Here is a 24,830-nt window from a genome sequence, read left to right as displayed (position 1 = left end):
AGGCTAGGCTTCTTGGCAGAAGTAACGACGGCTAATGCTCCGAAAAAAACATTTAGTCCGACGAGTTCCTCATTGGAAGGGATAAACGTTGTTTAAAGCGCAAATCAAACAGAAACATTTGACAACATGCGGATTTCAGAAATAATCCACACATTTCAAAATTAAAGAAAGATTAAAGAAAGTTTACAGACTACAAACTAGATCGTATTAGGCTAGCCTGCCATATAAAGCAAATGGGTGAAATCTGTTAACGTTTGTGCAGACATAGTCTATGGTGGATGAAAACTTTTATTTTTATGAACGGTGCACGTCTCCTTGTCTCCATACCCTTTTCACGGAGTGTGATAAGATGTTCACTCCACGCAGAGATATAGGCTAGTTTTATTAAATTAGGCGAACTAAAAGTAACAAAAAATAAATTAAAACATTTACACATGGATCTATCAAATACATAAATAAATGGACACATCCTAACAAAATTGTCATCTCCATAAACCATACCAATTCTAGGCTTAGGCTATATGCCACCATACAAAATTAAAGCCTAAATGACTCAAACGGTGAATAATTCGGCGTGTATCATAGCCATGGTCTTCAGTAAACTTCAAAATAACTTCAATGCTATTTCTAATAAGTAACTGTAAATTGACGCCAAATGCCGGCCAGTGTATGTCCAATTCCCACCATAATTTGGAAAGCCCAATTGTCACCCACCGCGTTCATGAAGCAACCCCACTCCACAGGACACAAGGGCATTCCGACCTGGTCAAGATAGCCATAATGGCAATTTTTGGCCATAATGACAGCTGTTGACGTAGGCCTACCTTAATTATAAATTATATATTAAATACGGCAGAGATCTAAGTCTAGGATGATTAATACATTTCTGCATTTGCGGGGTTTTCCATAGGCCAAATCGAATTACGGCATTTCGCACACGTTTTTATATGCATGACCGTTCACCCAGATTATTTTTTTAAATACAACGCATTTATACGCCTAGATATTCTGATTTGGTTCATGTTAAGTAGGCCTATTTTTCTTAAGTGTATACGATTACGATAATACCCTTCATCACATACAAAAATTGTGAGTTGTAAATCAGACATTCACACAAGCTCATTTACCTTAAACCCCAGAAATAAGACACGCCTTTTACGGTATTGAGGTGTACGTTCAGGATTAACGCTAAAGAAGGCTAACAGCGCCATCTTGTGCTGTATATATTAAAGGCTATATTTAACGTATATGCCCATGGAAATGTAAGGGGTAGATATACAGAAAGTAACATTTAAAGTCGGTTTCAGTGGAAATTTAGAAAAACACAAATTTTCATTTTGGGTTGCATAATAAAGGAACCATCTCAGATAGGCACAAATTATTTTTTTCATGTAAATGACAGGCAATTGAAAGGATGTGTGTAATCAGAAACGCATATATTTTCCAGTCGGCCAATAAGAACTTTAAAAATCCCCAAACTCCATTTCTTAATTATTCTAAATCCAGTTATTTCCCAAACTACAAAAACGTCACTACGCTCATTAAACGGAGATTACAGAAAACATTTAAAATGCTCAAACTAATGTACTCTTAGATTAGATATTCCAGTGTGGGTGGGGTATGATGTGATAATTTTCCTTGCCATTTATAAACCAACTATGGTGTCCAAGAAATTAAGCGACAAGCAAAAAGTGACATTTTCATTAATAGCATGCATTGAATTGTGTAATACAGTGGTAAAATTTAGATTGAACTAGCCCAATTATAGGAATGCCAAGTATTCTACAATTGCCAGCATGGACACAGAACACAGGGTTCCCTCTTTTCCAAGATATTTTACAGGGGGGTGAGATTGAAGGTTAAATTTAATTGCGTTCAGAAATATAATCCTCATTAATCAGAGGTAATAACAAACTGTCTGTATTTTACCAAAAGTGCTTAAGCTTCATGTGGACATTTCAAATTTGAACCAATTTTTTATTTTATTTTATCTTTTTAAACAATTTTTTAAAATAAGTTCCAAGTTTAACCTACTGACTGACATGTGAACATTACTATGAAGAAAAAAATAAATTCAGAACAAAGGTTTTGTGCTTTCAAAACAACTTTATTATGACAAATAAAACATGGGAATGAAGTGCCACACCATTTGATTATAAATTATGGAAATGAGGGAACCTAAACCAAAAACTGAGACAATTGCAGTCAGAAAAAAAAAAAAAAAAAAGCCAAGTAAAGCAGGTCCAAAAGGAGGAATCGTTTCCGTCCGCCAGCCACCACAGCTCTTGTAAAGCACATATGAATGTTCTGCTGAATTGCTGTGGGACAAGGACGTGCGCCTCGTCCCACGCCTCACTCTCCCATTCCCAACCCAATAACCCCCACCCCCACCCACACACCCCCCTCTGCGCACAGCAGCCTATAAAACTAGACTGCCAGAGTCAGGCTGCAGCAAATTCACAGGTCATCATCTTCATCTGGCAGGGCAGTAGACTGGGCCACCTGTGGAGAGAAGATGCGAAGAGATATTAGCTACGTCAGGGCATTCAGTTCAGGGACAAAAAGGAAACCACTTTAAATATACCAATCGTGAAGTGCACTTCCATTACAGTATTACACTGCTCCTTTTTTTCCCCCCTAAGACTGAGTCTCGTTTGACCTCGTCTGCCCCTTCTCCTTAAAACACTATGAAACTCCAATCGCTTAAGTATTCGCACAAAGCAGCTAACTTTTTGATGTTAGTGTATGGGTGTGATGCAGCTACTGGAGGGGATGTAGTCAGGTCACAGAACCATCCCTGAGATCAGGGGCGGCCCACCCTGATCTCAGCAAAACCAGCTAACCCTGCTGATTTTCATTGCCATTCAGAATATAAATGTTAAATCAACAGTTGATTATAGTTAACATCACATTTCTCCCCACAATTTCACCTTGGGTCTAAACGGGATGCAAAACTAAACAAACATAAAAAATAAACTAGCTGATTCTGTGGCTTTCCAGACCAGTGCCATAGAATTCCCAAGAGGACGAAAACCAGCACACTCCAATATGGGCTTAAAAGGTTTAGTCTGAAAGCTTAACTGGCAAGACTTCACACATACCAAAATATTTTAGTTTATTTAAATCTAAAATTCAATCTATTTTCACAGAAGGACATTTACCAAAACAACTCAGCCTTGCTCAAAGGTATAGTGGATGAGCTCAACTGTAGAACTTAACCTGCAACCAACTGCTGCTGCAGGCTCATCAACTTGTAATGGCTTTTCCATTTGCATGGTTATTAATGCAACTTGCCAAGATGCCTAAAGACTCAAGCTACTCCAAATATTCAGTCAAAAACACAAATCCTGTTTTAATCATACAAAATGTCAGTTGCAACAATGTTCAAATTATAATAGTTATTTTCCACCCATAGAAATTGGGAGAAAGCAAATGTATTAAATTCTTAAAGAGTTGCACAACGGTCAAAACACCTGCGCAGTTTCATAACCCTTTAGTCATGACCGCCTGTGCCGTACCTGTAGTTCCTCCTCGTACTGTTTGGCCATCTGGGGGTCCATGACAACCTCTGGGGGTGCCAGGGCGGGCATGGCCACAAACTCCAGATTTGGGTCACCAATCAACTTCCTGGCCAGCCAGAGGAAGGGCTTCTCAAAGTTGTAGTTGCTTTTAGCAGAGATGTCGTAATACTGAAAATATGGACAAGCGACAAGATTAAGAGCTCTGCAGAAATTCATCTGCACAAGCCAGACATACCATGTCAACAAATGCTACTCTAGACTAGTGGTTCCCAATCCCAGTCCCAAGAGGGTTTTAAACAGGATGCAAATTGAAAAATTACTTGCTGAATTCACACCAGTCAAGAACTGTGCTTTTTACAAGAAGCAAGTCACAGCAAAGTCATTTAGATTGTGGAGTCAGCAAATTCTGGAAGCACTGATGTACAACTGGTCTAGATGCATGCACAATGGTGGAGCGGAGTCTGTACCTGCAAGTTCTTCTTTCTGTGGAAAACGATGGCCTTGGCTTTGACTTTGCGGTCTTTGATGTCGACTTTGTTTCCGCACAGAACGATGGGGATGTTCTCACAGACACGGACTAGATCTCTGTGCCAGTTGGGAACGTTCTTATAAGTTACCCTCGACGTCACATCGAACATGATAATGGCACACTGGGCTGAAAGAACAAATCTGGATGTTAGACACAAATGCAGCAATCAAACCAGGCAAACTACAAAAATAAAAATCAATCCAATCACCTAATTTCATATTCATTACGGTAAACAAACCAGACAATTTATTTTGATGTACAAATTGATGGACAACAACTTTTCACATATGGCTTTGTAATTGGTAGTTTGCTTGTGATCAATGACAGAAGTAGTGGACATGTCCAACTAGGCAATTCTCATTTTGCTTTGGTTTTTGGAGTGAGATTTGTATTACAGCAAACACTAGAAGGCTGGCAGTTTGCATTTGGATACCAAACTAAAATTGGAGCCAGTAGAGTGAAATTTGACAAGAGTACCCTTTGGTTTAAATACTGTACAGCACAAGGAAGGACCTTTATAAGCACCTTTATAAGGTTAGCGATTCCAAAAAGGAGAAGCATGGCTGTGTTCTTCAGTGAAGAAAAGAACAGCCCGAATTTCCCCTCTAGATGTAAAACAAGCTGAGACACTCAAAGCTTTAGGATGCACTCTTCACGTCGCATAAGGGCACCAGCAAAGCACAGAAAGGAACCGTTTCCTGTCCTTACCTTGAATGTAATAGCCATCACGCAGACCTCCAAACTTCTCTTGTCCGGCTGTGTCCCACACGTTGTATCTTATAGCTCCTCTGTTGGTGTGAAAGGTGAGTGGATGGACTTCAACACCCAAAGTGGCTGCAAAACAAAGGAAAATCCATTTGACAATGAATGCTCAAATCTGATTTAATGCTCAAGAAAATGCAATTGTGAAATCTTCTGGTTAAAAAAAACATAACTAATGTTAGAGTACAAGGAGTGGACTGCAATAAGAGCAGATTTACAACTAGCGTAGAAGTTGTCAATGTACCAGATAAGTTTCACCATAGGGACGCCTTATCACACAAACTGCAAAGAATGAGGTAACCAACATGAACTTGACATTTTCAGGAGAAATTTAGTCTGTGTAATTACATAAGCCATTAAAAGCCTATTCACTTGTATGGAATGCATAAGCAGCCACAGTATAACCTTGTGTTATGAGATGATTTAAATAACTGATGTTAGTCATAAACCTTTGCAAGTTTGAATCAATTCATTAGTAACGCCCACATTTTGAAATTGCATCACACAGATGCTCACTCATTTTTAAGGGATGCAGGAGAGGGAGGGGTCTTTCCAAGCAGAATTGCTTGAGTTGAAAAAGTAGTGACGTTATGAGTGTCAATCATGCCTACACCGTGCCAGCATTGGCTTGGTTCCAGTTCCTTGCATTAAAAACTGCAGTGTGCTTAAAAATGCCTCTGAACTTGAGCTGCAGCAAGATTTTATTATTTTGAAAGGAGACAGCAAGTTTGTCTGAGCTGCGCATGAAGTGTCTTCCTCCAACTCAAGTGTGTGTGTGTGTGTGCGCCCAACTTAGGGTTGAGTGATATGAAGCAGCAGCAGTTTACATCACATGCTTTGTAGGAGAGAACGTGCTCTTGTGCTCTCTCCATTTGACAATGGAGGTTACAATGGTGGACTATCAGATAAGTGTGGCTGCATTCTGTAATAGTTGCAGAGGTTTATGAGCACAGTGAACTGAGCAATCCAGGCATGAGTATCAGGGCTTGGACTAAAATCTGGGTACAGAAGATGGCGAGAAAGTGGTGGATTCTTCGCACGTTGTACAGAAACTATCTGCATTCCGAGCATACGGCTGCAATATGGCAGGCCAAGGAGAGGTGACCGAGGGTTATCCTAAGGCCTCTTACAGTAGAAGTGTTCAAGTGAATTTTCATGTTGCATCAAGCCCGCGGGAGTGATGTTAGTTATTCAGACTGGGGATGGGGGGGGAGAGAAAAAGCCATTCCAGAACTAACTGCTTTTCATTCCCTCAGGGGGATCATGGGAGCCATGGTACAGTCTTAAAAGGTGGGTCCTCAGTCTGTCTATAGAGAACTCTGCTGTCCTGATCATTGTAGGGAACTCAGTTCAGAGGTCTGACTAGTGTAGGGTTACGGTCATTTCAAGTATTAAAAACAGCAACTGGAGTCATTGGTTGAGATCAACTTACCCACATATTTCTTTTCAAACTCTCCTGTCAAATGTCGCTTCACAAAGGTTGTTTTTCCAGTGCCACCATCTCCAACCAGGACTAACTGTAAGGAAATGTCACCAAAAGCAGGCTTACATGTTTTGCACAAACCCAGGCAAAGGATTCAGTGCTTCAATGAACACATGAAAATGCAACAGGGGACCAACCTCAGTTCAAAAGTTGAATAGATGAATCAAGGTTACAGCCTTCAGCCGAGACAAATTATTTGTCTGTGGCAACTTACATTCCAAAGCAAGGTTCTCACTCAGTTCAAATTTATATTAATTACATGTTAAAACCGGTAGTTCATGAGGTTTTTAATTATTTGTAATCACCTCCCACCCACATATTTGCTAAATAAGTCCAGGCCAAACATACACCAAAAGAAATGACAAATCTCCCGATTACATTCCAGGATGAGAACACTTTCACGCAAACCCAAAGCCACTGAGGCACCACATCTTTTTTACACAGTCATTACATCATGAGAGCAGTTATACATCCTGGAATCACTACAAAATGCCACATCCGGGAACAGAGAATTTACTCTACACTCATCGCCAAACATGCCAAATCAGAGAATAACTGTTCATAATACACGGATTATTTGAATAAAAACAAGCTTACTTTAAACTGGACTTGAGGCTCTTGCGCTGGCACTGCCATGACTGATTTAAGTTAACCTGAAAAGAAGAGAATCTGTTAGTTGACCAACTTGCTTACATTGTAGCAATGATAGGAGGGGCTTGGTCAGATCTGCTTTAATCTGAATATGCGACACAGACAGCTTTCAGTTGTCTCATGTTCATTCAGTGTTAGAAGTGTCAAGACGGGATACAGGAGATTTCGGGAAGTAGAACAAAATCGTGCCTTACTCCTTATAGGACAAATTTCTGACCTCATTTTCAGCTATACTAAGCTCGCTGGGACATAAAGGTAGCGGAATAAAGAGTGGGAGCTAGTAACACTAGGTAGGTACCTAGCGTTGCTAGTTTCCGCAGGTTTTAGTTGGATACCTTTCCGTCAGGCAGGTTTATCCTTTGTTTGGCCAACAAATAAGGTCAAAAACCTTCCACGATTTAGCCTACTTTTAATTCTATCGGGGCGAACCTATCGTATAGGACACCACTTCCTGAAATCTTATGTCTCTCATCTAGACACAACCGGTTAGAACAGGGCGAGGCAATGGGACGGTGAGGCCACGTGTTAGAAACCAGAAATGCTTATACTAGCTAGCTAGTACAAAAGGATCGAAAAGTTAGCTAGCCAGCCAAATACAGAACTGAGATAGCAACACGACATGGCTAACCAACGTATCTACAGTTCAACTTGCCATGGTGGACCCATCTTTAACTGTAGCCACAGTCACACCAACCGACATGGCTGTCTTGCTAACAAACGTTAGCCAGCAAACTATTGTCCACTCGTTCAAATTCGAAGGGATGATGGGCCTAGTTGCTCAACATTAAATAAGTGGTTGGTTACCAAAAAAAACTCGGAAAAACGTCACTTTGGTACGTCAATGACACATTTGGCAAACTAGTCTTTTCATCATGATGGACAGCAAACGTTCGTTAGCTCCGTTACTTATTCGCTAGCTAGTCTTTTTCATTGGGCCCTTTCACCAGCTGCCTTGGCTCTCCACTTTCCGGTAGCTACCAAGAAAGCTAGCAAGCTCAGTACTATCTTATTTGTAGTGTGGGTACATCTGCAGCTTTTAAAGACTAAAGTTCGTCAAGAGGCTCTTAATATTAGTTTACCTTAACAGTACATGTACTTAGGCATAAAGCGTACAGATAGAGCAGCCGATTCACCACTTAAAGCGAACTGATTTCAAACAGCGTCAGTCCTACCCCAGGAAATGCAATATGCTACGAAGTTGGCAATAAATGATATCGTTTGCAACACAGCAAACAAAATTACTATGGTGAAGGCTTAATTTATGACTACTAACATTTCTACGACTGCGAGGAGTGAAAATTCAGCTGTTAAAGTGCAGTCTCATTGTCACATTAAAAGCCCGCCAAGTGGTTAGCTAGCTAGCCACAATAGCGACCATTCCCATAAAAGTATAGACGTAGCTACATCCAAAGTTCGATATATGGCGAGAAAAGCGTAAAACACGAGTCTACAAATATCCAGGTCAATACATGCACACACATATTATATAGCAGCTTTGCGGATGTCTTTGATTGCTGATGGATTCTCTTTTCTAGTAACTTACCTTCTTTTACCGCACAGCAGCCTTTCGGGGAATGTTCTGAAGAAAATGGCTGATTCGCTTTTGAAGCTGTAGTGTACACCCCTATCACGTGATTATTTTTCTCCATGGCAACTCGCGGCAAGATTCGTGCGCGCATCAGCATACTTGTCTACTATTGAGTATACAATGAAACTTGTGTAGGCTACTCAATAGTTGGCAAGAACACTGCCTTAGCGCATGAACACTTCATGGTTTGAATCAGTCACCACTCTCCACTATTGAATTCTATAGCTGTGTTTCAAACTGTATATACTTGTGTTCTGTCTGGACTCTACAGCATATAGTAGGTATGGGAGTAAAATGCTCACGTGATCAAGTGCGTTCCAAACTCAACCACAACCATGCAAGTGAGATTTTGCCTTAAGTCATTATCTTGGAGTTCTTGGGAGGACTAAATATCATGCTTTGAACACTGAAGCCAATGTTTCTATGCTTTGCCTTCCCAAGTAGCCTTTGCGTTTTCTGATCTGTATTTGAGAGTGAAGACACCATGCTTTACAGCAGGGATGGACTTTGCTTGGTCGACAGTGTTATGTGGGTGAATGGGCTGCATTTGGTTTGTGTAAAAAATAGTGATTTGTTTTCAGGCCAAAGAGCTGAACTTTTGTCTCATCAGAGCACAGAACATTTTTCTAGAATTCTTCTAGGTCTCAGGATCTGTCACATTGATTCTGGTATGACGATGTTAATTGGCCTTTCTTGGCAGTGGCTTCTGTCTATCCACTCCCCCAAAGAGGTGAAATCTGTGAGGTGCTGAAGAGATTGTTGATTTGTTGATCTCTGGACAGTTTATCCCATTCTAGCCAGTGAGCTCTGCAACTCTGTCAGTGTTGTAGCTGGACTCTTGGTCACTTCTCTGACAGTTGCCCTTCTTGTCCGGTTGTTTGGTAGGATGACCTGATCTTGGAAGTGCTTCAGTTGTGCCATATTTTTCCACGTTACAATGGAATGAACAGTGCTCCTAGGAGGGTTCAAATCTTTTAATAACCTTCACAAACATTTTGCCTTCTAACAACTGTATCTCAAGTTCCACAGGCTGTTCCTAGCTGATGTGACAGTTTGACAACTGGAATTTCATATAAGCATTGTGTTTGTTTTAATTACTTTAACAACCTTACTCAACCATATCATTACTTTAAAAATGACTCTTGATAAGTGGCTTGATGCTTAGGCTATACAGTGTTATGAAATTGTGTTTTCACCATCCATATTCAGTAACTCTAACGCGTAGTCTCTCAAAACATGGCTTTAAACATGCTAGAAATGATATACTCGAGATTCAAACTGCTTTCCTGCTTGTTTGTTATTGTTGTCTATTCAATTATCCGTGTTCTCACGTATCCAATATGCCTCTTCCCAAAACACGAAGAATTGTTAATATGAGAAATTTGTATAGACATAAGGTGGCATCAGAGAGCTAAATATCAATTAGACCATTGCACAATTGTCATGCTATATATGACATACATATGGCCCACAGACTAGAATAAAACGTCTATTAAATAACTGTCAAAAAAGGATTTGAAGATAGCAAATATTTATAGATTTAAATATTGTGGTTTTGCGGTAAATGTAAAAGGCTTTATGTGAAAATAAACTATTGTAAAGCAGCGTGCAACATATCATACAAATATTTACTAACGAAATCGAAATTTAGAATTATAAGATGTTTATCGTTGGCCCACTAGCTAGGACAAAGATGGGCCAACTGCGGGCACAAAGCGGACGGGTCTCAAAGTTTCTGCTCCAGTGTCTCCAGCTTTATTGATGCGTGTGCGAGTGCACGATCGTGACCGCGTAGAGGCGTTTCCGAGGGTACGCCGCTGGCTAGTTTTGAGGAGTTCTGAGTTCTGAAAGCTGGTTTTTAAGCAGGCACGCGTTAAGGGAATACTTGATAAAACTAGGAATCATCACCAATTTGCATATACATTATCTGTATCGGTAATTTAAAGAGGTACACATTGACGTGGAAACTTCAATACCAAACCGATCGATGTGTCCTTGGATATCTTTCCGACTTACTTCTATGGAATAGTGCCAAGACATTGGACATTGTGCGTTGACGTTAGCTGGCTAGCTAGCTGATGTTTTTTACCTAACTGTGCTGAAAAAGAAGGGGGATGAGGGACCGGTTGGCCGACTTGACAGCCGTAAGTAATATTCAATTTCTGAATAACCATCTTAAATGAGTACTGGCTTGCCTTGTTTCAGTCGGCGAGCAGTCAGCTGTTAGTTAGCAATTATACTACTGGCTTGCCATCTAGCGTAAGTAACGTACAATTTACTGGTTAGCTAGCTATCATAGCTACTTGGCGAATAGGGTATTTTAAAAAACTTTTTCCTTTAACATGAACTAACGTAGAAGATTGGTCTGCTGTAACACCGAGACAACTTTTTAGTCTACCACCACATTACGTAATAAAGTATCTCGTCAGTCAAGAGATACAAAAATTTACGCTGTAGGCTAACAGTTAAAATGATGCAGTTTATTCAACCAGAGTGCCAGCGAGCTACTCTAGTAGCTAGCAGTCGGTTATTAGTTTTCACTGTAGACGAGAACTTGGCTGGCTACTGCTGTCTTAATTTTAATGTCTGAATCAGTGACTCACTTTATGAGATGTAATTGATCCTTTCACGTGTTAGCTATGGTATTGTTATATAGCTTTAGTTACAAATTAGCCTATCTGTTTCATAAAATACTGATGTTGCAATTTTACATGTAAAATGACATGTTTAGGAAATAGTAAGCTAATGTTAGTTGTAGCTCTAGTCAGAGGCTTGTAACGCTTAAGTAATCTTAGCCGAGCATTTTAAACTACCTAAGTTCATTGACTGAGTATACCATGAGCTGGCGGTAACAACTACAACAGACAATAAACTTCTAGTGACACATGAAAATGGATGAATAAATAAATTGTGGATTTTGGAAATCTGGGCTATGTCAGATGTAACATTAACACAACATTTCCAATATCATAACCTAAAGTGGCGGTGCCATACCGGTGCTGACTGAGACTTAAATATGTGACTGTAGCGTGTGAAAACAGCCTACTGTTTTTGACAGGCACAGTCTGTTTATACACATAGGAAGCAATGGCATATGGTTTCCCAGGTACATAAACTGGGTCACCGTTATTTTCCAGAAAAGTAAGGAGGGTCCTTTAAGGTGTTGGAGAATACTTCCGCGTGAGATTAAACAAACAAACAAAAAAAAGTTAAAATGTATTGAATAGTTTCCTAATTTTATTTCTCATGGTGACATAGAAACGATTTGGATTTTATCATATCATTTTGTTCAAGTTAGCTAAGTAGTGTCCTGTAAGTCAGTTGGTGACAATCAATTGCTGTTACATGAAATTCACGTGTCTTGTCATGTACTATTTTTATATTGAAAGTAATCCCAAGATGGCTTTTTAAAAAAATTTTAGGCTCGGCTATAACATGCTGTCGAAATGGTTTATTTTTCAATGAGTTATGTCTAGTAGGGCTTAATATCAAAACCCTAAATCGTTTACACTCCATGGAATATATGTCCATATTAAAGTCTGATGGAAGGGATCCACTTCTGTTGTTTCTGAATACCTTTCTTTCCTGAATATTTCAATTTTATCAAAGCTGGACTTTGACACGGAATGCTTCTTGTCTCTGCAGAACAGCAGACATGAGGAGGAGGAAGTCAACATCACGGTTGATAAGGGTGCATTCATGGAAGATTTCTTCCGACGGGTAAGAACGACTTGAATATATTGTAAGGATGACTTGTCTATCATATTGTTACCCTGATGTTAGAAATATTGATGAAGATGAACAAATAAGCTTGTCCTGTAGGTGGAGGAGATTCGAGGACTCGTTGATAAGATCTCATCTCAAGTGGAGGAGGTGAAGAAGAAACACAGCATGATCCTGTCTGCACCTAATCCTGATGAACGTGAGCACACATCTGCACACCCCTCCCCAACCCAGTCCTCCCCTGCCCAGCCAAAAATATGCACCTGTTAATATGTTCTTTCCTTATGGCACCTGTTTAAACTCATTCATATCAGTTTGCAGCTAATCACATCCACTTACTCTTCATTCCATTAAGTTTGTGTTGCCTTCCTTTTGTTTTGCTGTTAGGAATTAGATTGTGTGATGTTTGGATGCCTGCAACTGTTTTTGTGCTGGAGCAGAAAGATGGAACTTTGGTTGACACTGACCATCCTATGATGAAGGAGGTCTGCTCCAGCTTAATTCATTTACGGGCAATATTCTCTGAAGAGGCAATCTAATTAAACGGTTAATGAGGGCTGCCATGTAGATATAGAAGACATTAATTAGTGATTTAAAGTTTGGGCTCCATGCTCTTTGGTTCTTTGGGGCTATAATGGTAATCCGTTTTACATTGAATTATTCCTCAGTATCTGTGTAGATAAATTGTTACTAAGCTACCTGTCTACATACTGTAGACCAAGTTCCATTGGTCCACAGGACACTTTACCATTTTATATTTCACCTTGATTACAGGTGAGGAGTAAATCGTAAGATCCTTCGGAGCAGCGTTAAACGTAACCAGAACACATACATTTGTTTGTGTGCAAAACCAAACAATTAAAATATCAGCGTTACTCTTCCTTGTAAGCTGAAGGGCTAAATATAGCCACTGAGATTCAGAGGTATGGTTGGGCAGTTGTTTGCTTGAGGGAAACCAATAGCCGCAATTTCCTGGTGAGCATTGTCCTGCATCAGGAAATGTTGTATCTGTCATAATACAAATACATTGTGGAGCAAACAAGCCTGTGTAGGAAGACTGCCTTTGACCAGAAACCTCTTGTGTCATTGTTAACCAGGGAAGGTGCAAGGTTGAGAGGGAATGACATTGCCAGCTTTGTTAATAGTTTGTCAGTTACACTGGCCAAACCATGTGGTGGAACTTTAAAAAAAACCTTTAAGTTTGTGCATTTTCACAACCTAATGTCTAGAACTTAAATAGGCCTTTTTTTAAAAGTTGGTGTTGAGAATAAATGGTATAATAGAATAAAACTGAATATTATAAAAATAGGGAACTGTGGTGTATCTGTGTGTTTGTGGTGATTGTGGTGGTATGTCTGTGTGTTTGTAGTGATTGGTTGAGTTTCTTTTGTATGTGCGTGCTCCAAACTGTTTTGAACTGCAGCTGTTCTTCCAGTGGTTTTTTTGTTGTAAATTAGGAAGCGTGGTCTCTCATTTTAATGTGGGTCAGATTTGTCTCCACGTTTTGTGGCTTAATTGGATCAGGGATTAGATACATGGCGAACGGCCAGTCTGTATTTTCACATGCCTAAATAAATTTCACATAAATCATAAGATTTTTTTCACTGGCGCAAGTACACTTGTTTATAATACCTTCGTGTTCATGATGACTGTATTCAGTTTCAGTATGAAGTTTATTAGACAACCAGTTGTCAGATGCACAGTCCCCGAAGTTGACTAATTGAGAATTAACTCACTGTATATGTTAGAAAAGGTTGTCAAGCTGTTGAAGCGTTAGGCTACTTAATTCACAATGCGTTGCTTGAAAAGACCTTTACTGAAAACCAGCATTTGTGGCGTGTGTCGTGGTTTTGTTATGTACAAGGGGGCACTCCTACTGGCTACAGGTGACCAAGTCTAGAGAATGATGTGCAGCAGCTGTGGATTTTAAACATTGAAGGTGTGATTTTGATGAGCGGAAAGGTCATGGGTTTAAAGTTCAGTTTTGAGAATCATTTGCATTTGCAGTGTGAAGGAAGTAGGCTAATTTATGTAGCCTAGTTCTGCTTTTGTCATCCTGTTGCTTTGTCCTGTTGCTGAAGACCTTTTTCATGTTGCGTTTGAATACAGAACTGTGTGTTGAAGTCTGATAATGAGGAAACATACTGTAGAGCTGATGGATTCCTAGGCTCGATAAACTTCTCTGATCTTTTTTGGTTTTGCCCTAATATGGAGTATAAGCACCCTTTTGAAAAGCCTCAGTGATTGCACATGTTTGTGCTTGTATTTATTTCATGTTTTGTCCATCCATGAATTAGCCTAAACCTGCCTGCTCTTGTAGAAGTAGTGAGGGAACCAACAAAGCTCTGGGCCCTTTGCACTGACCTAAGAACTCCCTGACTGATCTTTTTTTTCCCCTCAGAGGCAAAATGCCTACGTTCGTCCAGTATGACACCTGCCCTACTGTACAAATATTAAAATTTGATTGGTTTACAAATACGACAATCAAAAATATTACCCCTCCTCTCCTTTCCCCAGCTGTGGGATGAGGACAGTTCCCTGCAGAGGAGCTACCTCCCTCTTTTTTGGGGTTTTTATTTCTTTTTGTTTTTCTATTGCTATACACATACCACAGATTAGGTTCATCGCCCTGGTGTTCTGGGAGTTTTCCGTGTTCAAACCCCTGCTCCCATTCTCCGATATCTCCTAGGCTTGGTTCACTGTCACCGAAAACTTCTGGTTTATTAATAATTCAAGAGAAATTCTCTAGTTTACTCCTCTATTTTCTCAAAGATTTGGCCTTTTTTGTTTGCACACCACAGTTTCCATTTATCCAACCTCGATATCCACTGAACACAAATGGAGAATATCATCCAGTGAGTGTGACAAGTAAAGTCACTGAGTGATGACAGCCTCCTGCTGTGAGCCACTTGTTCTCTAATTCATGCTTTCATCTTGGTGGTTTTATTTCAGCGCACAAGTGATCTAGCAATAACAGGATGTACTGTCTCACAGCTTTATAGCTACAGTAGCTTAATAAAATTAAAGTAATGCAATTAAAAGAGCAGCAGTGTGACATCTGATGGAGGAGTCTTCTTTGGAGGCTTCTCAGAGTTAGGGGAAATGATGGTACTTTGATCCGTCAAAAGGGTAATTTTCTCCAATCATATGCTGTGCTCGGAAGTCGGAAGTCTGTTCTCCTCTCTGCTTTTCTTCACAGGGACAAAAGAGGAACTGGAACAGCTGACCAACGAAATTAAGAAGAATGCCAACACTGTGCGGGCCAAGTTAAAGAGTGAGTGGAGCAGCGTATTTGTGTTGAAAGGACCAGAAGCATCGGCTAATGTTCTTAGCCATGTCACAATTTGGATTGCAAAAGGGCCGAAAGCAAAGCAGATGGATTGTAAAACAAGTGGCGAGGTACACAGTATCCAAGCTGGGCAGCCACATCGCATAGGACTAAATAGCAAGTTCTGTTTATAATTCAGATTTGACACTTTACCGAAAATAAAATGCCTGTGATTCTAAAATGGCAGGTACTGGTAGTTGCATACAGTTTTTATATGTTGTTTTTATAACTCTAATCCCATAGTATTTTTGTTTTAAAAACTAAGTACATTTTCAAATACTCACAGGATTTGGTTATCTATGATCATGAGTCCACAACAGACATAATTGGGGGTTCATGTCTGTGGGGATTCATCAGATGAGTGCCCACCCTTCAGCTGCACTTTGTGTGGGTGCAGATGGCAGTGACTCAAGAAGCACAATCGCTGATTCCAAATTTGGAGATAAAAATGGGAAAAGATTTACTTTAAACTGTGAATTCTGCTGAAACGTGAATTCTAAAGTGTTTTAGGTTGAGTTCCGGAAAGTTTTTGTTTTCTTTTCTCGGGTAGAACAATTTAGGGTGTAAGTGGGCCTTTATTGGTGCCAGCACTGCTTTTAGTCTATCCCCATATTTCCATTATCTATCCCCACTTACTCCTGGTCAAGGTCGCGGGAGGTGCTGGAGCCTATCCCAGCACGCATTGGGCGAGAGGCAGGAATACACCCTGAACACAGGGCAGCTGCTAGTAGTGACGGTTTCAGTTTTGGTTTTCGTTCCATTCATCTTAATGACTAAGCAGGCTTCAGGATCATTACTAGCCTCAGTAGGCTGCTGTGGTAGGAGCGTGCCACACGGTGTCAGGGTGATGTGTGGGGGGGGGGCAGATGGGTTCGCTCGCTGTCCTAACAACAGGCCCGTTGTGGTTCCACAGTCATGCAGCAGGACCTTCCGCCGGACGAGAACGCTAACAGGGCTTCTGTGGACCTCCGCATTCAGAAGACCCAGGTCTGGCCACACCCCTACGCTTCCCTGCCTATTGTATCGCTTTCATTTAAATCCTGGCTCCCGGAGTCATTTGCATGTGAAATAAAGTGGTAGGGGTTTTTCAGCTTTGAACATGGCCTGAATTTTGCTGTGTTACATGAATGTATAAGTGAGCAGTTTAATAACCTGGTCCCACTCCAGTGCGCATGAACCTGAAATGCATTATGTGTTCAGACGTCTGCGTTGACTGCTTATGCTGGGTGAGCTCTTTTCCTCCTTCCTCCTTTGTCTGCCCTTTCTTTCTCCTTCCTCTGCCTCCCTGTTTCTCTCCCTCTTTCACTTCCTGTACCCCCACTCCCTGCTTTATCCTCCCCCCTGCTCCCTCTCCGTCTCACCCCCCCACCCCACCCCATCCTTCCTCCACTCCCGCTGTCACTCTCGCCCTGTTGTAAATATGTTTCCTCTTGTCTCCCTCGGTCCACCTCCTCCCTGGCCGTCCCTCCCTCTCTCCCCCGGCTTCCTGGCCCGGCTCTCCGGCCCTCAGCACACTGTGCTCTCCCGGAAGTTTGTGGAGGTCATGACTCAGTACAACGAGACCCAAGTGTCCTTTCGGGAAAGAAGCAAAGGAAGGATTCAGAGACAGCTGGAGATAAGTGAGTAGCTGACCACACCCTAGGGGGGTACAAGGCCCTTCCTAATACACAACCCTCCCCCCCTCCCCCCCCAGAAAAAAAAACTGTTGTACACACAATTCCACAGTGTTACAAATGTGTTGTTTAAGTGTTTGAATTCCGCCCTCTACGGGAATACTCAAGCCAACTAATGTACTGGAATGGCAGTTGTTTGTGACAGTCATAAAAAAAAAGTTCCCCAATGCTTTTTTTCTCTTTTTTAATTCAAATCACCATGGTTCCCTCCTCCCTCGCAGTTGATTGAATATGACTGAATGATCGACTGATTGGAGCAGCCTAATATTTGAATTTGATCAACGCTCTCTCGGTTGGTATTTCGGTTGAGTGTTTCCCCTAACCTCGCGATGTATTAATTAAGTCGACCTCTGCCTCGGAAGAGCCTGTTGTTTTGTTGCGTCGCCGCGGAAATGGCTGCGCTGCGTGTGCGCCTCGGGTTGCTGCGCGGCGGTCTGTGCGGTAAAACCCTCGTCCCCGAGGAGGCGCTGGAGTTGTAGCAGCCCCCCCCCTCGGGAAACGGCGAGGAGCCGGCGACAGGAGACACCTGTGTTAGCGTTTCCCTGGGAACGGCGGGCGAGAAGAGAGAGCCTGCCGTTTACCGTTGCCGGGGCCGACCGGTCACGTGACCGGGGGTATGTCCACAGCCCTGCAGCAGGACTGTTTCTGGTTGGGAGAGCTGTGGGGGAGGGGGAGGAGCAGGGGGAGGGGTGGGGGAAGGAGGAGAGGAAAGGGGAGGGAGGTATGGGTGTAGAAGGTCAGTTGTTTGACATGATTTACACCAGGAAAAGTCTTATCTCAAAACATTAAGGAAATGTGAAATTTCCTGTTTCAGCAGAGTTAAAGATTTCAAATGAATGATTTCAATTACTAACATTACAGTGGCTGTGCACAGAGAAAATGAGCTATGTAAAACCATAGGCAAACAACCATTCTGCCTCTAGACCTGAAAATAACGCAAATAGTCTGAGCCGGCCTGGTGCTGCTGTTCAGGTCTTTACTGCTGTAAGGCAACAGTGCATTCGGGATTAGCCATGGGAATGCGAGGCACGTGCTCGGACGTCGGACCCCGGCGTGGTGCTCTGGCGCTCCGGCCCGGATTTCGTTCGGAAATTGCCGGAGATGACCTACAGGAAGTCACCCCCTGAGCCGTGTGGTTTCACGGCTTCCCCGCGTGCATGTGCCCCTCTAAAAACCCCACCCTCAGCTAACCCCCCCCCCTGCTCGCACCAGGCTGCAGGAAGTAGGAAGCTGGGGAGTGATACTGTATGGAATGAAATTTGCAACACTTGGCTAAGTATCTTTTATTGTTTTACAGCTACAGAGTTTAAGAGTTTTGCAATAGAGTTTAAGAGTTTGAGTGTTTACAGTTGAGTTTTCCTTACTCAACTCCCTCCCCCCTCGCACCAGGTTGCTACACGGTCGGGTGGTAAGAACTGATCTAGGATCAGTGTTGATGGACAGGGAGTAGGAATCTGGGGAGCGAAATTGTGTGGAATGAAATATGCACCCCTTGGCTAAGTTTCTTTTAGTGATTTGCAGTTACGGAGTTTAAGAGTTTGAGTGTTTACAGTAGAGTTTTCCTTACCCCACCCCTCCCCCCCTCAAGGCTAAAGCTGAAGCCTGTATTACCCTGCCCGGACACGTCTGCTGTATCCGGTGAGACGCTGCCGCCCGTATCAGCGGGTTGAATTTCGGCCGCGGCCACGCCCCGGCGCAGCCTGTCTCCGCACGCGTACGGGCGGTCGGGAGCAGCGGATCCCGTCGGCGGCCCGCGCGGCAGACCCCCGCCGCGCCCCCCCCCAGCGACGCTGCCAGGAGCAGAGGGATCGTGGGCGCTGTCGGGGGAGGGAGGGCTTGTTGTGAACGTGCCGCTTCCCCCGTCCCCCCCGTCCCCCAGCGACAGGCAGGCAGGCCCGTCTCCAGAGCCCGCGGCCATTTGTAATGGAGGCTCGGCCTATAAGCGGACTGCCTCGCGGCTCCCGCTCTGGAGAATGGCACCAGTGTTCCTGCGCTGTTGTGAAAAGGGACGGAGGTGGGAGGGGGGGGGGGTGGTGGTATAAAAGCGTTTGTTGTCTCTCCTGGGCAGTCCATCGCTTAGACGTTCAGTTCTGTGAATTGTTCTTTTACCCCGGTTTCATTTGTGCATTGTTCCCCTGTTTCTGGTAAACCCAGCTGAATTGACATGGCCCTTGGGCCTGATTGTAGGTGCTTTCCTTTGTTTCCTCCTCTGTCTCTCTCTCTCTCTCACACACACACACACACACACACACACAAGCAAGCGAGCACATGTATGCAGACCTTAATGTGTGGTTTTTGAAAAAAGTGTCGGGTGATATGCTTTTTTTCTTTGCTCGTCAAGCTACGATCGCCTTACCGCATCATCATGGAGACAAATTATAGCCTTCGGTTTGTTGAGCTTGTGAGGTTGTCAGTCAGTAGTAAATATTCGGTGTTTATTTTTCAGCTGGAAAAGTGACCACGGATGACGAGCTGGAGGACATGCTGGAGAGCGGGAACCCTGCAATTTTCACATCTGACGTGAGACCCTTGAGTCATGCACACAATGGATGTAAACAATCAAATCCCACAGCGGAACGCTGCGTATAATTACATTACTCTGCCTAGAAGTTGGCTGTAGCGCCCTCTGGTGGACGTAAAGTATCACACTTCTGGGCTTTTGCCTGGCAGAAAGGGAAATGCTTGCTTTTGCATATTATGAAGGCAGAGCGGCAGGACAGTAAGGGGGCCCTTTTTTAACCTTCCGCACAGATCATCTCGGACTCCCAGATCACCCGGCAGGCCCTGAACGAGATTGAGTCGCGACACAAGGACATCATCCGCCTGGAGTCCAGCATCAAGGAGCTTCACAACATGTTTGTGGATATGGCCATGCTGGTGGAGACCCAGGTGCCTGTCCTCTGTACTGTCATAGTCATTTGGGTCCGGAAGGACACGGTATTATGTCTGAAAGCAATACCCAGCCCAAATAAAGTGTTTGATCGCAAAGCACATTCACTTGGAACTTAATCTCCAACATCTATGAATACATTTTCATATTTGAGCACTTAAATACACTATATGAACAAAGGTTTGTGGGAACCCCTTGGTCTGTGGCTGTTTTTCATGGTTTGGGCTAGTTCTCTTTGTTCCAGTGAAGGCAAATCTTAATGCAGTGACATTCTATACAATTCTGTGCTTCCAACTTTGTGGCAACAGATTGAGGAAGGCCCTTTCCTGTTTCAGCATGAGAGTGCCTCATGCACAAAGCAAGTTCCGTAACAAAATGGTTTGCTGAGTTTGATGGGGAAGCACTTGACTGACCTGCACAGAGCCCTGACCTCTACCCTATCAAACACCTTTGGGATCAGGTGGAATGCTGACTGCGAGCCAGGCATTACGCCCAACATCAGTGCCCGACGTCACTAATGCTCTTCAGGCTAAATGGAAGCGAATCCCTGCAGCAATGCTCCAACATCTAGGATAAAGCCTTCCCAGAAGAGTGTAGGCTGTTATAACAGCAAAGGCTGGACCAACTCCACATTAATGCCCATAATTTTGAATGATATGTTTGAATTCAGGTGTCCAGATACTTCTGGCCATGTAGTGTACTTTAATATGAATATGGGGACTAAGGAGAGGAAAGTAAGCAAATAAAAATATAAAGAAAGAAAATGCTTTCAGGGAAATATTTTAGGGGCCCTTTGTATGCATTTATTTTTATTTTTTATTTTTAAAGGGAGAAATGATCAACAACATTGAGAAAAACGTGACCAATGCAGTGGAGTATATCGGCCATGCCAAAGAGGAGACCAAAAAAGCTGTGAGGTATCAGAAGAAGGCTCGCAGGGTAAGACACCCCCCTCCCGTTTGCCCCGCCCCCCTTTGAGCACAGCACCACTCATGTGTGATCAGGGCCCCAAGCTTAGTGACGTTCTAACATGGGAAGACGAAACACGTAAAGGTATTCTAAAGGGTTTGATGTGTCTTGCTGGGAGAATTTGGCAGTCATCAAGGAAAGCTTCTTGTTCATATTCTAAAATAAATAATGCTCTTTAAAAACTGATCCTGGATCAGTCCCTGGGATCCTGGAAAAGCATTTCTTTTCAGGACATATTTGTACGTTACACCGTTGAGTCACATGTGGCGTTAGCCTTTTTTGCAGCAACATGCAGCTTTTACTCAGATTCCTGTGGTCAGTGCGGTCCCTCTATGTCAAACGATGTGTAAAGTTCAAAATAAATACCCCTTTGCTTTGAATAGACTGATTAAATGTCTTACCACCAGTCTGCATGTATGCCTGATGCTTTTTTGCAAACCACCGCATAACAACCCCAGACGATTAACACATTATCATTTTTGCACCCCTGACTCTGTTTCTTGCACGTTGTTTTGTGCCAGTAGCTGAATGTAACCCTCTCGATCTCTGTTTTGGCAGAAATATTTAATTATTGCCATCGCTGTGTTCGTCCTGCTTGCTGTAATTGCACTAATCGTGGGTCTGTCTGTGGGGCTGGCTAAAGCCCCACAATAAGTCCCCTCCCCACGTGCTGCTCTAGGTAACTACCACGTCATCGCATGCTGCTGCTCACCTGCTCCGTAGGTCATCAGTGTTTTGGAAACATTCGTGCCGATAGTGAATTGAGTGGTTTCATGAAGCAGGATTGCTGAGTCATCTGGATAACTGCACCGAGTAAAACCCGGAACCCAGAACCCTCCCAAGTCTGAAACGTGGCCTGAAGCAAAAAGAGCTGTTCCGGGTTTTGCTCAGCGCAGTCATCCTCCTAACTCGCTAATTCTGCTTTGTGAAATACACCCCAGGTGTTGTTTTGTTTCTAGATTAGAGCATGCTGGCTGTGTGCATCCTGTGGCACATCACCCACTGTGACTCTCTTATGCTGTAACAAGTGCTGAAATTCAGAAAACAGAGCACGAGCTAAGCTAGTAACTCAGTGAATGAGGCCACTGACCATGTGACTAACAGCCTGCTTCTGACTTACCCATCAGTGCTGTCATTGACCTCCGTTAATCCATATTGCATAGGCAGATGTGTGATGTGCTGTTGTATAATCATGGAGTTGAGCTCTTCAGCTTGCAGTCCAAGGACCAGATACAGCCCACAGAGACATACTATTGAGGAAATAATAGATTCTTATTCAGATGTTTCAAAATTTGTGACCGAGTCAGGAAGGCGTCTAACTTGTGTACACGTGATCACAAAAATAAATCAGTATTTTTATTTTACATTCTTATGAATTGTTTGTAGAACACAATGATCTGCATGTCACTATAAATACAAAAAAAAAATGTCATTTTTGTAATGGTGTGTGCATACAAAGGTTTCCTGAAGCCCTCTGACCCTGTTTCTCTCTCCTCTTTTCACTCTCTTCCTCCATGTGTTGTCTTTGGTTTTGCAGAAAACTCTTTATATTGCTATCTGTGTGGTAGTGGGTGTCATTATTTTAGCCATTATCATCGGGACCACGGTGTCTTAGTGCTGACCACGCTCCCCCAGTGAAGGAAGAAAGGAGAGGGCCGTCGAGGGGAACGCTCGCGTCCCAAAGATGAGAACGAAACGACTCGCACTCCCCTGAGCAAACCTCAGTGCAGGTTTTTACAAAGTAGATGATTTGCTCTTTGGTGGTACCTTATTCTCCAGCCTTTTCCCTGTTTGCTCCACATTTTCCAACAGGGCTTCTCGCTGTTTTCCTTGATTCACACTCAAGGTGCCACCAGTCGTGCTCCACAATCTCACCTAAAGAGGCCTTACAGCTTTGTATTGCACCAGGACTCACTCCAAATTTTTAAAAAATTATATATTAAAAGTTCGTTTTTTTTTGCATAGAAAATCTCCAGCTTTTCAATCTTTTTGTGCCGTTACAAGATGCTCTGTGACCCCCAGCATTAGCCTAGCGCTTAAACACACAAACTCTCCCTCACACATACACTCACACGCACAGTCGCACACAGAGAGTTGTAGACAGACACACACACACTCACACATGCACACGCACACACACTCTCTCTCTCTCTCACACACACACACATACGCGCACACACTCCAATCCTGGAACTGCTGCTCTGAATGAATTGTCTCCTGAGAACTGTGTTACTTTTTTCTATTTTATCCTTTGTACCCTGACTGCGATTCCCTTCATGTCACCTGAAAGCGTCCTTTGAAATGCCATTTTACAGAATCGCCGAGACACACAAGGGCCCATTTAGGGAATCTCTGCCAAGATGTACTGTATAGGCCAGCTCTCCAATGGCCCATTTTAATGAATGTGTCACTGTTCCAGCACTGGCTGTCAAGCCTTCAAGAATAGTCTTTTATTTTAGCCTCCTTGCTAACCTCAGTATATAAGCTTTAAAATCATTCCTAGATCTATGTTATATTAAATATTGTTTTATAGTCTTTTTAGTTCGCGTGTATATGATCAATTTTTGCACTGTAGACAAGTGTTTTTTTTTCTTCTTCGTGGTTTTTAAAATTTTGTTTTAAATTTCCATCGACAACTGTGATCATGACCAGAATGTGCCTGAGATTTGACTGAGTAACAGAGAGTGCAATTATCTTTTCGAATAAGAGTGATTTAATTCAAGTTACAGTGGAAAGAGCCCCAATTAATGTCTTGGGAAGGGTTTCATATTAGTCTTTCACATTATAGCATTAATACTTCTATATTCCAAAGGAAATATTTCTGAATACCTCAAGTATCACTATTAAAATACACTAAAGGTTTTACCCCTCTCTAATAATAATAATATGAATAATAATAATAATAATAAACAGAAAAATTGTGCTGTAAAGAATGCAGTCTCAACTTATTTAGTCACAACTAAGAGATGCTCCACGTATTTTAATAAATGATATAAAATATAAATAATAAATCGAATGAGAATGATTCTTGAAAATGCATTCCATATGTAGAACGGAGTGATGCTGCAGATGCATTGGAGTTTGAGACTGAAAGCCATAATTAGTATATCTGGATTTTTTCTACTGGTTTCACTTTTTGCTGTACATACGTCTCGCTGTGTGAAACGGCACTTACGTAATCATGGGTTATTATTTTATTTGCAATGTGATTGTACAAAGCAAAAAGAATGTCTTCAGTTAGAAGTAAACCCTATTAGGTTTTATTTTGATTGGGATCATAAAACTCTGCCAAAGATGAAGTCACATCTCTTAGCCATTGTGAATCCAGTTTTTTTGTTCCCCCCCCCCCCCCCCCCATTGTTCATTTATTTTGACATACCCTCTGGGCGGGGGGGTCCTGTTGTGTTTATGATGTGATTACACTGACTGAATTTAGCCGAAATAAACAAACCGGTAAAAGGATATGCCTTGTGCGTTTATTTTCAAATCCAGTGACAGCTGTTCCCTCTTTGTGTTTTGTGCGGAGATGCTGAGTTGTATATCCCAAGGGGGAATAAAATGATCATTTTTTTCTTTCTATAATTTTGACGGTGCTGATGAAAAGTGCTGTTTGTGCCAATAATGAAAACATTTTTCACGGAAAATATACCGTATGTTTGTTTCTGTCTGCTGTTTAATATCTATCACATAGATGTTTTTCTGAAAGGATACGA

At 42.3% G+C, this 24,830-nt stretch overlaps 2 protein-coding genes across 3 annotated transcripts; one reads left to right on the top strand and one right to left on the bottom strand.

Annotated features, from left to right (window-relative positions):
- Positions 1-2,086: 2,086 nt before the first annotated feature.
- Positions 2,087-8,584, bottom strand: LOC118207101 (GTP-binding nuclear protein Ran-like). The gene is made up of 7 exons (XM_035380401.1): positions 8,490-8,584; positions 6,893-6,948; positions 6,245-6,329; positions 4,759-4,884; positions 3,989-4,176; positions 3,519-3,689; positions 2,087-2,502 (listed from the first exon to the last, which is right to left on the bottom strand). The coding sequence occupies exons 2-7, from the start codon at positions 6,929-6,931 to the stop codon at positions 2,458-2,460; spliced, it is 654 nt and encodes a 217-aa protein (XP_035236292.1). The 5' UTR covers positions 6,932-6,948; positions 8,490-8,584; the 3' UTR covers positions 2,087-2,457.
- A 1,721-nt stretch (positions 8,585-10,305) lies between these two features.
- On the top strand, positions 10,306-24,579 carry stx2b (syntaxin 2b). 2 transcript variants are annotated; one of them, XM_035379517.1, is made up of 11 exons: positions 10,306-10,678; positions 12,180-12,254; positions 12,357-12,456; positions 15,457-15,531; positions 16,499-16,572; positions 17,096-17,204; positions 19,705-19,778; positions 20,010-20,147; positions 20,977-21,087; positions 21,676-21,796; positions 22,655-22,739. In XM_035379517.1, exons 1-10 carry the CDS (start codon positions 10,649-10,651, stop codon positions 21,769-21,771), a joined length of 882 nt encoding a protein of 293 aa, XP_035235408.1. In that variant the 5' UTR covers positions 10,306-10,648; the 3' UTR covers positions 21,772-21,796; positions 22,655-22,739. The 2 variants fall into 2 exon arrangements, with proteins under 2 accessions (XP_035235408.1, XP_035235409.1); XM_035379518.1 differs by lacking the exon at positions 21,676-21,796 and having other exon boundaries at positions 10,310-10,678; positions 22,655-24,579.
- The last annotated feature ends 251 nt before the right edge of the window (positions 24,580-24,830 follow it).

This window comes from Anguilla anguilla, chromosome 10 (genome assembly GCF_013347855.1).
Source record: "Anguilla anguilla isolate fAngAng1 chromosome 10, fAngAng1.pri, whole genome shotgun sequence".
Classification (NCBI taxonomy): Eukaryota; Metazoa; Chordata; class Actinopteri; order Anguilliformes; family Anguillidae; genus Anguilla; species Anguilla anguilla.
Note: the sequence above shows the minus strand (reverse complement) of the source record. Positions and strands in the feature narration are given on the sequence as shown.

Excerpts from the sequence above, each read along its gene's own strand:
- LOC118207101 (XM_035380401.1), bottom strand. The coding sequence starts at position 6,931 with ATGGCAGTGCCAGCGCAAGAGCCTCAAGTCCAGTTTAAA. Across the intron at positions 4,177-4,758 it reads TGATGGCTATTACATTCAAG|CCCAGTGTGCCATTATCATG; the intron begins GTAAGGACAGGA and ends TTGTTCTTTCAG. Across the intron at positions 2,503-3,518 it reads AGTACGAGGAGGAACTACAG|GTGGCCCAGTCTACTGCCCT; the intron begins GTACGGCACAGG and ends TTCTCTCCACAG.
- stx2b (XM_035379517.1), top strand. The coding sequence starts at position 10,649 with ATGAGGGACCGGTTGGCCGACTTGACAGCC. Across the intron at positions 15,532-16,498 it reads TGTGCGGGCCAAGTTAAAGA|TCATGCAGCAGGACCTTCCG; the intron begins GTGAGTGGAGCA and ends GTGGTTCCACAG. Across the intron at positions 21,088-21,675 it reads ATCAGAAGAAGGCTCGCAGG|AAATATTTAATTATTGCCAT; the intron begins GTAAGACACCCC and ends CTGTTTTGGCAG.